Source organism: Pristiophorus japonicus, chromosome 4 (assembly GCF_044704955.1).
Source record: "Pristiophorus japonicus isolate sPriJap1 chromosome 4, sPriJap1.hap1, whole genome shotgun sequence".
Classification (NCBI taxonomy): Eukaryota; Metazoa; Chordata; class Chondrichthyes; family Pristiophoridae; genus Pristiophorus; species Pristiophorus japonicus.
Genome location: NC_091980.1, coordinates 244,167,365 through 244,179,915, shown reverse-complemented (window position 1 = coordinate 244,179,915; position 12,551 = coordinate 244,167,365). Strand labels below are relative to the sequence as shown.

The following is a 12,551-nucleotide window of genomic DNA, read 5'->3' as shown; positions in this document are numbered from 1 at the left end:
GACTTAGAACTTCTGCCAGATTCTTCAAGTGTTCGATCGTGTCCCGACCTGTGACCAATTTGTCGTCCTGGAAAACCACGATGCATGGAACCAACTTTAGCAGGCTCTCCATATTCCATTGGAAAATTGCCGCGGCTGAACAAATCCCAAACGGGCATCTGTTATAGATGAACAGACCTTTGTGTGTGTTGATGGAGGTGAGGCCTTTCGAAGATTACTCCAGCTCCTGCGTCATGTAGGCAGAGGTCAGGTCCAGCTTGGTGAACATCTTTCCTCCAGTCAGGGTCGCAAATAGGTCGTCTGCCTTGGGTAGCGGGTACTGGTCCTATAGCGAAAAACGGTTAATCGTTACTTTATAGTCCCCACAAATTCTGACCGTGCCGTCACCTTTGAGTACCGGGACAATCGGACTGGCCCACTTGTTGAATTTCACCGGCGCGATGATGCCTTCTCGCTGCAGCCTGTCCAGCTCAATTTCCACTTTCTCTCGCATCATATACAGTACCGCCCGTGCCTTGTAGTGGATATGCTGTGTACCGGGAACCAAGTGGATCTGCACCTTCGCCCCCGAGAAACTTCCGATGCCTGGCTCAAATAACAATGGGAATTTGCTCATAACCTGGGCACATGAGGCGTCATCGACGGGTGAAAGCGCTCGGATATCATCCCAGTTTCAGCGGATTTTTCCCAGCCAGCTTCTGCCGAACAATGTGGGGCCATCCCCTGGCACAATCCATAGTGGTAGTTCATGCACTGCTCCATCATAGGAGACTTTTACTTCTGCGCTGCCAATTACAGGGATCAGCTCTTTGGTGTAAGTTCTTAGCTTGGTATGAATGGGGCTGAGCTTGGGCCTGTGTGCCTTGTTGCACCACAGCCTGTCGAAGGCCTTTTTGCTCATTATAGACTGCTTTGCACCCGTGTCCAGTTCCATGGATACTGGAATTCCGTTCAGTTCAACTTTTAACATAATCAGTGGACATTTCGTGGTGAAGGTGTGTAGCCCATACACTTCTGCCTCCTCTGTTCGAGTGTCTAGTTCAGCCTGATCCACCATGGATCGATCTTCCTCTGCAACGTGGTGGTTTGCAGGGTTTGCGGAGTTTGCAGCTCGCCTGCACATTCGCTGGAGGTGTCCCATTGTTCTGCAGCCACTGCACGTATAGTGTTTGAAGCGGCATTGATGGGCCCGATGATCAACTCCACTGCGCCAACTAGGTGTTAACTGCCTCTCATTAACGATTGATGGCAGACTCTGGGTCATCTGAGGTTGTGCAGCAGCCAGCTTGTACATTCTGCCATGTATAGTCCGCTTGAAAATGACATTACTTTATGCACAGTACTAGCCGAAACCTCTTTATGCTGCGAAATTTGTTTAGTGTTATCGCTGGTGGACATAAATGCCTGGGCTATCGTTATGGCTTTGCTCAGGTTCGGTGTTTCAACAGTCAGTAGTTTGTGAAGGATTACCTCATGTCCAATGCCAAGCACAAACAAGTCTCTTAGCATCTGTTCAAGGAATCCATCGAATTTGCAATGTCCTGCAAGGCGCCTTAGTTCGACGACTTAGCTCGCCACTTCCTGGCCCTCCGACCTTTGACACATATAGAACCGATACCTCGCCATCAAAACACTTTCCTTCGGATTTAGGTGCTCCCGCACCAGCGTACACAATTCTTCGTAGGATTTGGTTGTTGGCTTCACCGGAGCTAGAAAATTCTTCATGAGGCCACAGGTTGTTGCCCCACAGACAGTTAGGAGGATCGCCCTTCGTTTGGCAGCGTTCTCATCCCCTTCCAGCTCGTTGGCCACGAAGTATTGGTCGAGTCTCTCCACGAAGGCCTCCCAATCATCTCCTTCTGAGAATTTCTCCAGGATATCAACAGTCCTTTGCATTTTCGCGCAGTTGTTCATTACCTCGTCGCCAATTATTATGCTCATAATAAAGGATGAAGCGGAGTACTGTATGCAATGAGTAAGTGTGACCTTAGCTCCTTTAATTCAACTCCAGAGTACAGCGTGGGAGGCCTGCTTATATACAGTGGTCCTAAGGGATGCAGGGATCCCGTGGGACTCCAACAGGTAGGCCCTCTGGTGGTGGTGTGATACAGGTTGCCAAGGGTTACATACATAACAGTTACCTCCTCCAAAAATTCAATCAGGTTAGTCAAACACGATCGTCCCTTAACAAATCCGTGCTGACTGTCCCTAATTAATCCTTGCCTTTCCAAATGCAGATTTATCCTGTCTTTCAGGATTTTTTCCAATAATTTTGCCACCACTGAGGTTAGGCTGACAGGCCTATAATTACTCGGCCTATCCCTTTTTCCCTTCTTAAACAAGGGTACTACATCAGCAGTCCTTGAATCCTCCGGTACCATGCCCAGATCCAAAGAGGACTGGAAAATGATGGTCAAGGCCTCTGCTATTTCCTCTTTTACTTCGCTCAGTAACCTGGTATGCATTTCACCCGGGCCTGGGTATTTATCTACTTTCAAAGCTGCTAAACCCCGTAATACCTCCTCTCTCACTATATTTATTTCATCCAGAATATTACACTCCTCCTCTATAGTAGTATCTGCATTACATCTTTCCTTTGTGAAAACAGATGCAAAGTATTCATTAAGAACCCTACCAACATCTTTCACCTCCACAGAAAGATTACCCTCATGGTCTCGAATAGGCCGTACCCTTTCTTTAGTTACCCTCTTAATCTTAATATATTTATAGAACATCTTAGGGTTTTCCTTAATTTTACTGGCCAAGAATTTCTCGTGCTCTCTCTTGGCATTCCTAATATCCTTTTTAATTTTGCCTCTTAATTTTCTATATTTCTCTAAAGATTCTAAAGTATTTAGCCATTGATATATGACATAATCCTCCCCTGTAAGTCCCTAGACATCCAGGGGGCTCTAGAATTATTTTTCCCGGCCTTTTTTTTTTTTTAAGGGCACATGTTTGGCCTGAGCCTTCCGGATCTCCTCCTTGAATGCCTCCTACTGTTCAGACACTGATTTACCCACAAGTAGCTGTTTCCAGTCCACTATGGCTAAATCACTCCTTAACTTAGCAAAATTAGTTTTTCCCCCAATTTGGAACTTTTATTCCAGGCCTATTCTTGTCCTTATCCATAACCAACTTGAATCTGACTGAATTATGATTACTGGCACCCAAGTGCTCCCCCACTAATACCTCTTCAACCTGCCCAGCTTCATTCCCCAAAACTAAATCCAAGACCGCCCCCTCTCGTTGCATACTTGTTACATACTGACTAAAAATGTTCTCTTGAATGCATTTCAAGAATTCGGCACCCTCTATACCCTTCACACTAAATTTGTCCCAATCAATATTTGGATAGTTAAAATCCCCTATTGTTACCCTACGGTTTTTAGACTTCACAGCAATTTGCCTACATATTTGCTCCTCTATCTCTCTCCCACTGTTTGGAGGTCTATAATACACAGTGTGATCGCCTCTTTTTTATTTTTTAATTCGACCTATATGGCCTCATTTGATGATCCCTCTAACAGATCATCCCTCCTCACCGCTGTAATAGTTTCTTTAATCAGTACCGCAAACGCCCCCACTTTTTACCCCCCTCTCTATCTTGTCTAAAAATCCTGTAGCCAAGAATATTGATCTGCCAAACCTGCCCCTCTTTCAGCCATGTTTCTGTAATGGCTATAATGTCATACTCCCAAGTGTCTACCTGTGCTCTTAGCTCATCTGCCTTATTCGCTATACTCTTTGAAGTTATTATTCTTCAAAAAGTAGTTCATTTAATGTGATGTTTTGGGATGTCAAAGATCTGCTAAGCAAACAAAAAAACAATATTTGTTGAATGGTGAGAGACTGGAAAATGTTTGCGTTGAGAGGGACCTGGGTGCCCTTGTACATGAATCACGGAAAGTTAACATGCAGGTACAGCAAGCAATTAGGAAGGCAAATGGTATGTTAGTCTTTATTACAAAGAGATTGGAGTATAAGAATAAAGAAGTCTTGCTGCAATTATATAGGGTCTTGATGAGACCGCACCTGGAATACTGTGTACAGTTTTGGTCTCCTTACCCAAGAAAAGACATACTTGCATTGGAGAGAGTGCAAAAGGTTCACAAGACTAGTTTCTGGGATGAGGGGATTGCCCTATGATGAGAGATTGAGTAGACTAGGCCTATATTCCCTAGAGTTTAGAAGAATGAGAGGTGATCTAGTTGAAACATATAAATGTCTTAAGGGGCTTGATGGGGTTAATGCCAAGAAAATGTTTCCCCTGGCTGGGAAATCTAAAACACGGGGTCACAGTCTCAGAATAAGGGGTCGACCATTTAGGACTGAGACGAGGAAACATTTCTTCACTCAAAGGGTCGTGAATCTTTGGAATTCTCTACCCCAGAGAGCTCTGGATGCTCAGTCTTTGAGTGTATTCAAGACAGAGATCGATACATTTTTGGGAACTAAGGGAATTAAGCGTTTTGGGGATAATGCGGAGTTGAGGTAGAAGATCAGCCACGATCTTATTGAATGGCAGAGCAGGCTCGAAGGGCCAAATGGCCTACTCCAGCTCCTATTTGTTATGTTCTTATAACTATTGAGCAAGCTTTTCTGAGATCATCTGTGATAGATATTGCATACAATGATTTTGCTTTTAGATAGTTCTGAGCAATAATAAATTATTAAGTCAAACTTGTATTAGCAGTTTTGAAGAAAAAAGATAGGGAAGCTGAACTTGTTCACATTGGAAATTAGATTTTAAGCTGACATTGTGGGCATCTGAAGGAAACTATGAAGAGCACTAAAATTAATACTCTATTTATTACTATCTTGCTCCAGATTTACACTGCTACTAATGTCTAGTCACTATAATTAGTGCTGAGAAGAAATCAGTGCCATAGATCTAAAATCCAGGGCACTGACCATTAAAAGGTCTAGTTTTCAAACTTAGAATGCCATGTTCTGCTTCTGTTTCTGTGTCAGGTCTACTATGTACACTACAATCAATGTTACTTACCCTGTAGGGTATCGATCCAATTCATCTAACACAGTGTGGTCACAGTATTCAAAAACTAAATGAAGCCTTCGTTTCCTTCTGAACACTTCAATCAAGTTTACAAGATTGGCATGTTTGAGTTGCTGAAAAATAAAATATAATTTAATATTTAGAGATATATGCCACTCGCCTTTTTTGTTGATAATTCTCCCCTTCTGTAATATTAAAATAGATCTTACATGATGTAAGCCAATTGTAGTTGGGGATATGGGGATCAAGAGCTTAATGGTTATAAATCAATTACACTTGTCTACCTGCAGATATATCTGGAGTTTGGCAGAGTATCTTTGCACATACATAAAGTCCTCAGGGTGGAGGAGAGGAGGAGAAAAGAACATAATAGATACATAATAATAAAGAGAGTCTTCATCCCTTTAAGTTTCAAGTGTTTTTCTTAATGTAGTCATTGCATCAATTTAAACACCCCTACCTGCTACTGTTTAAAGAGTACAAGTTATAAATGGGTAGTGATGAAGCTGTTCTTGATCAGGAAGTAAAATTACAGTATTTCAACTTTAAATATTTTTCCCACAGATTTGCTTTACATTAATTGCAGTGTGTATTCTTTTTAAATTAACTATTCCTTAGTCAGAATTAAACATAAATATTAAAGCTACCATTACCAGTCAGTAAAACTGCTACACTTAGCCAAACATTGTTTGCCACATGAAAAATCAATAGCTCTAACAGCAAGTAGCTTCTCCTTTCTCCAGCCGTTGTTGTTGGTGACAAAACCACATTGCGCCACCTACTTTTAGACTGTTTAAAGGCAAAATCCTCTTGGAATGCAGTTAAAAAACTTCAAAAAAGCCCTCGAGATAGAGATTCTTCCAAATCCAGTTCTGGGCAATGCAGAATAAAAAATGGCCTAGATTACAAACAGAGTAGTCATTATTAGAATCAATAGTGGTTAATACTGCTCATCTTAGTCCTGGAAAGATAATTAACCAATTAAATTCCGAGTTAGAGAAAATGTTGATTGACTTGAAAGACCGAGATTTTAAGGGGAAAATGGGAAGGCTTCTCCTCCCACGAGCGGGCCCCCTGATATAGAGGGTCGACGCTCGCCCCAACCCGCGTAACAGCCCCAGAGTTAGCAGAGAGACGGATGGCAAGGTATAACGATCTTTTATTACGAATGTCCGGGAACACCTCTTATCACAGCCGCCTATGAGTGGAGATGTTCCCCGAACAGCACAATCATACAACTTTTATACATTTCAAAAACCCCTACGTTCCCTGGTAAGACTTCCCTAGATCTCTAATTGGACTGCCTTATCAGTGCTACTTCTCTAATTGGACTACCTTATTAGTGCTACTTTGGATTGACAGGCCAAGACCCTCGTGACCACCTTAGGCCGTGACTAGAATGACTTCATTAGGTCAGAATTTGTTAATTCTCCTTGGTGCCCGTGAGTCCGCCTCGAGCCTCTTCGCAAGGTCTTATCAATGTCTGTTTAGGTTCTCACATCGTATCCTGTCGGAATATTATTGAATTGATAACTTCTGGAGCCTTGGTACAAGGCCGAAGAGAGGCCTTTTTCCTCCTTATGGGTCTGTGCAGGAACCAGCACTTTAACCCTTGTCCCGCTGGTACCCCTAATGCCAAATTTCTCTTACAAGATCATCACAGAATGCGGGGACAAATGGCCACTACTACATATCAGTTGGCTGTACCTTATGTTTCAAATTAGCTTTCCATCTACTCTTTTTAAACAAGAAACATACCGAAATGTTCGTTGCAAGTGAAGCATTACATTAAAAAAAAACACTGCAACTATATAGCAACAACATTTTAAAATATAGATCTTGAAATATAGATCCGATTTTCAACATCAATATTTACAACAGCATGTTTGCTGATTGAATACTTCCAATGTTATTCAGTTGGGATTGGAACCAACTCAATTTCCACTTCAGCCACTCCTTTGCACAGGGAGGGACATCTTTTTACATTTTGAACAGGAAACCTTATTGGAGAACACTTCAAAATACCAAAGCATCAGACTGAAACACAGTAATGTGAACAGTTTATATGTTCCCTCAAAAGTTTAAATTTTTGGTAGGAGAAACTAATTTCGCTTGCAGGAAGAATCCAAATATCTCCCTTCTCTTGTCCCTTTGGAATGAGATTTCCTGGTTGTACACTTACTGAAAGACATAATCATCAGATCAGAATCTGAATTGGTTGTGAACAAGCTAAAGTACTAGTTATTTGATATAGATACACTGTTCGGTAGTAAATGTGATACTACTTATTCAGTGGACTATTGAGTAACTGATTATTTTCCAAACTTTTGGAACCACACAGGTCCTTTCACCAGATGAGAAATGGAAAGGAGTGGTGTTTCGCAAAGACTAAAGGCATCGCATTACTTACAATGAAAAGTACTTTGGCAGACAAAACACTACTGATTAAAAACAGCTATTTGATTAAAATCTACAATGCACAACAAAGAGTGCTGTAGTCTGTGAGAATATTGCACTGGATTTTCTATACAAAATAAAAGCACTCGAATTGTTCTCTTCAGTCCTCTACTTAATTTGGTTGTCAATCATCTATATTAAATATTATGGTTTGTGACCTATAATTTGTTTTACATCGCAAGGCGCTCTTGACTAAGTAGGAGCACCAGTTCTATCCCAACATGCAGAGAAGTGCCTGGAATGTACATAAAATATGGCAACCAGGACAATTTATAAAATGTAATTGTATTCCGATGCCCTTAACTTTGCACTGATGTGCCTTTACTTGGCTCCTTTTCACATTCCAGAATAGTACAACTCATATTTCATAACTCTAGAATCCAGAAAAGTTGAACAAAGCACTGAATACAAAAGGCTAATACTTACGAGTACCGTCATAAAAAAAACAATGGTTTAAGTGTTAAACAGGTAATCAATGTTCTTGTGGTATGTGAAAAAAATATATATTTTATTGGTTAAGTAACTTCACATTGAAAGTTCAATGCTGTAGTAAAACTCCCCAAAAGAAATACGTATTCAGGATTAATTCTTCGAGCATTAACCCTACGATAAATAGAAATATAGAAACATAGAAAATAGGTGCAGGAGTAGGCCATTCGGCCCTTCGAGCCTGCACCACCATTCAAGAAGATAATGGCTGATCATTCATCTCAGTACCCCTTTCCCGCTTTTTCTCCATACCCCTTGATCCCTTTAGTCATAAGGGCCCTATCTAACTCCTTCTTGAATATATCTAACGAACTGGCATCAGCAACTCTCTGCGGTAGAGAATTCCACAGGTTAACAACTCTCTGAGTGAAGAAGTTTCTCCTCATCTCGGTCCTAAATGGCTTACCCATTATCCTTAGACTGTGACCCCTGGTTTTGGACTTCCCCAACATCGGGAACAGTCTTCCTGCATCTAACCTGTCCAGTCCCGTCAGAATGTTATTTGTTTCTATGAGATCCCCTCTCATTCTTCTAAACTCCAGTGAATACAGGCCCAGTCGAACCAGTCTCTCCTCATAGGTCAGTCCTGCCATCCCGGGAATCAGTCTGGTGAACCTTTGCTGCACTCCCTCAATAGCAAGAACGTCCTTCCTCAGATTAGGAGACCAAAACTGTACACAATATTCCCGGTGAGGCCTCAGCAAGACCCTGTACAACTGCAGTAAGACCTCCCTGCTCCTATACTCAAATCCCCGAGCTATGAAGGCCAACATGCCATTTGCCTTCTTCACCGCCTGCTGTACCTGCATGCCAACTTTCAATGACTGATGTACCATGACTCCCAGGTCTCGTTGCACCTCCCCTTTTCCTAATCTGTCGCCATTCAGATAATATTCTGCCTGCCTGTTTTTAGCACCAAAGTGGATAACCTCACATTTATCCACATTATACTGCATCTGCCATGCATTTGCCCACTCACCTAACCAATTCACCCTGCAGCCTCTTAGCGTCCTCCTCACAGCTCGCACCGCCACCCAGCTTAGTGTCATCTGCAAACTTGGAGATAATGCACTCAGTTCCTTCATCTAAATCATTGATGTATATTGGAAATAGCTGGGGTCCCAACACTGAGACCTGCGGCACCCCACTAGTCACTGCCTGTCATTCTGAAAAGGACCCGTTTATCCCGAATCTCTGCTTTCTGTTTGCCAAACAGTTCTCTATCCATGTCAATACATTACCCCCAATACCATGTGCTTTAATTTTGCACACCAATCTTTTGTGTGGGACCTTGTCAAAAGCCTTTTGAAAGACCAAAAACACCACATCCACTGGTTCCCCCTTGTCCACTCTACTAGTTACATCCTCAAAAAATTCTAGAAGGTTTGTCAAGCATGATTTCCCTTTCATAAATCCATGTTGACTTGGATCAATCCTGTCACTGCTTTCCAAATGCACTGCTATTTCATCTTTAATAATTGATTCCAACATTTTCCCCACTACTGATGTCAGGCTAACTAGTCTATAATTACCAGTTTTCTCTCTCCCTCCTTTTTTAAAAAGTGGTGTTACATTAGCTATCCTCCAGTCCATAGGAACTGATCCAGAGTCGATAGACTGTTGGAAAATGGTCACCAATGCATCCACTATTTCTATGGCCACTTCCTTAAGTACTCTGGGATGCAGACTACCAGGCCCCGGGATTTATCGGCCTTCAATCCCATTAATTTCCCCAACACAATTTCTCGCCTAATAAGGATATCCTTCAGTTCCTCCTTCTCACGAGACCCTCGGTCCTCTAATACTTCCGGAAGGTTATTTGTGTCTTCCTTCATGAAGACCGAACCAAAGTATTTGTTCAACTGGTCTGTCATTTCTTTGTTCCCCATTATAAATTCACCTGAATCTGACTGCAAGGGACCTACGTTTGCCTTCACTAAACTTTTTTTCTTCACATATATATATATATATATATATATAGAAGCTTTTGCTGTCAGTTTTTAAGTTCCTGGAAAGCTTCCTCTCATATTCTATCTTCCCCCTCCTAATTAAACCCTTTGACCTCTTCTGCTGAATTCTAAATTTCTCCCAGTCCTCAGGTTTTCTGCTTTTTCTGGCCAATTTATATGCCTCTTCCTTGGATTTAACACTATCCTTAATTTCCCTTGTTAGCCACGGTTGAGCCACCTTCCCTGTTTTATTTTTACTCCAGACAGGGATGTACAATTGTTGAAGTTCATCCATGTGATCTTTAAATGTTTGCCATTGTCTATCTACCGCCAACCCTTTAAGTATCATTTGCCAGTCTATTCTAGCCAATTCCTTAAGTTCAGGACCCTAGTCTCTGAATTAACTGTGTCACTCTCTATCTTAATAAAGAATTCTACCATATTATGGTCACTCTTCCCTAAGGGGCCTTGCACAAGATTGTTAATTAGTCCATTTCTCATTATACATCACCCAGTCTAGGATGGCCAGCCCTCTAGTTGGTTCCTCGACATAATGGTCTAGAAATCCATCCCTAATACATTCCAGGAAATCCTCCTCCACCGCATTGCTACCAGCTTGGTTAGCCCAATCTATATGTAGATTAAAGTCACCCATGATAACTGCAGTACCTTTATTGCACGCATCCCTAATTTCTTGTTTGATGCTGATCCTAATCTCACTACTACTGTTTGGTGGTCTATACACAACTCCCAGTAACATTTTCTGCCCTTTGGTATTCCGCAGCTCTACCCATGCAGATTCCACATCATCCAAGCTAATATCCTTTCTTACTATTTCGTTAATTTCCTCTCTAACCAGCAGCGCTACCCCACCTCCTTTTCCTTTCTGTCTATCCTTCCTGAATGTTGAATACCCATGAATGTTGAATTCCCAGCCTTGGTCACCCTGGAGCCATGTCTCCGTAATCTCAATTATATCATATTCGTTAATAGCTGCCTGCGCAGTTAATTCGTCCACCTTATTACGAATACTCCTCGCATTGAGGCACAGAGCCTTCAGGCTTGTCTTTTTAACACACTTTGTCCCTTTAGAATTTTGCTGTAATGTGTCCCTTTTTGATTTTTGCCTTGGGTTTCTCTGCCCTCCACTTTTACTTTTCTTCTTTCTATCTTTTGCTTCTGCCCCCATTTTACTTCCCTGTCTTCCTGTATAGGTTCCCATCCCCCTGCCATATTAGTTTAACCCCTCCTCAACAGCACTAGCAAACACTCCCCCTAGGACATTGGTTCCGGTCCTGCCCAGGTGCAGACCGTCCGGTTTGTACTGGTTCCACGTCCCCCAGAATCAGTTCCAATGTCCCAAGAACTTGAATCCCTCCCTCCTGCACCACTCCTCAAGCCACGTATTCATCTTAGCTATCCTGCTATTTCTACTCTGACTAGCATGTAGAAAGTAAAAGACATCAGAATAACATACATTTTCTATTATTAGATGTAATGTGCTCACTTGGTTGCAGTACAGCTCTTCAAATAATGTTAAAGCTATTTAGTGGCAATTATAAGAACCTAGATTCAATTTTGAAACAAATATTTGTGTATTGAAGGCAAAGCAAAGTTACTAAAATGGCCCTAACCTAAGTATGACTAAAGCAAGAGCCAACAAATATTGCTAATATTAAGTGATTGCCAATAAGTTAAAGATTCAGTTTAAATATTAAACATTTAGTTTAAAACAATGTAGCCTAACATATACAACGCTGTGCCCCAAAGTGGGCCTATTGGTCCAAAACTACAATTTTCTACAGGGCAACATTCTGGGTCATTAGGGAGCATTGAAATATGTAGATAGGTGCTTTCCCATAGCGGCGGCTTAAATCGATTTGTCTCATCTTCAGCTCACTCCTCTTAGTGGCACTGAGAAAATGTCAGGGAGTAAGTGATCAAACATTATTTTGGCTATAAAGTGGTGCACTGAATAAGGAAATCTGGGTGTCAGTATGGTTCACGAAGGAAGGAACTTGGATGGGGTCAAATGATGGTTTAAAAACTAATCAAAATTGGGCTCCTCATAAGATATCAGCTAAGACACTTTGTACAGTTGTATATAGGAAAGATCAGAATGTTGTTACAGATGAGAATGCCTCTTGCCTCATCCATTCAGAAAATATAAATCAGTGTTCCCAAAGACTTTGTACATATAAAGTAACTTTTTCAGCAAGAGTTGTGCTTAATGTAGGTTGCACTTCACTTTTCAAATTGCATAATTTAATGAATGGAGTATAGCATGTTATAATAGCATTGTGTTATATATACTACAATTAACAAATGATCACTAACTAAATACACAAGTGTAGTGAGGGCTTGCAATTTTGCCAATTACTTACTTTCTGAATATAGCAATACTATGCAATCCACAAATATGTGAATTACAAAAGTAGTGTGATAGAAATATATAGTTTGTGCCAGATATACACCAGTAGTTCAGGAAATGGCTTGGTTTGACACACCCACAAACTTAATATATTCTCAAACATACTATAAAAAATGAATTTGGGATACTTACTGCAAATGCCAACCTGTTCTAAGCAACAGCCGCATTAAGAAAACAGATCATTGCTAGGTTCCAATGTGGTACATAT

General features: G+C 41.3%; 1 protein-coding gene across 3 annotated transcripts in view; it reads right to left on the bottom strand.

Moving 5' to 3' along the window:
* The window catches only part of cdkl1 (cyclin dependent kinase like 1 (CDC2 related kinase)), a 68,519-nt gene that overhangs the window by 39,269 nt on the left and 16,699 nt on the right, over positions 1-12,551 (bottom strand). For all 3 annotated transcript variants that reach the window (XM_070877505.1, XM_070877504.1, XM_070877506.1), the window contains exon 2: positions 5,009-5,130. In XM_070877505.1, the coding sequence (XP_070733606.1) occupies positions 5,009-5,130 (122 nt within the window). The remainder of the gene's footprint in view (positions 1-5,008; positions 5,131-12,551) is intronic.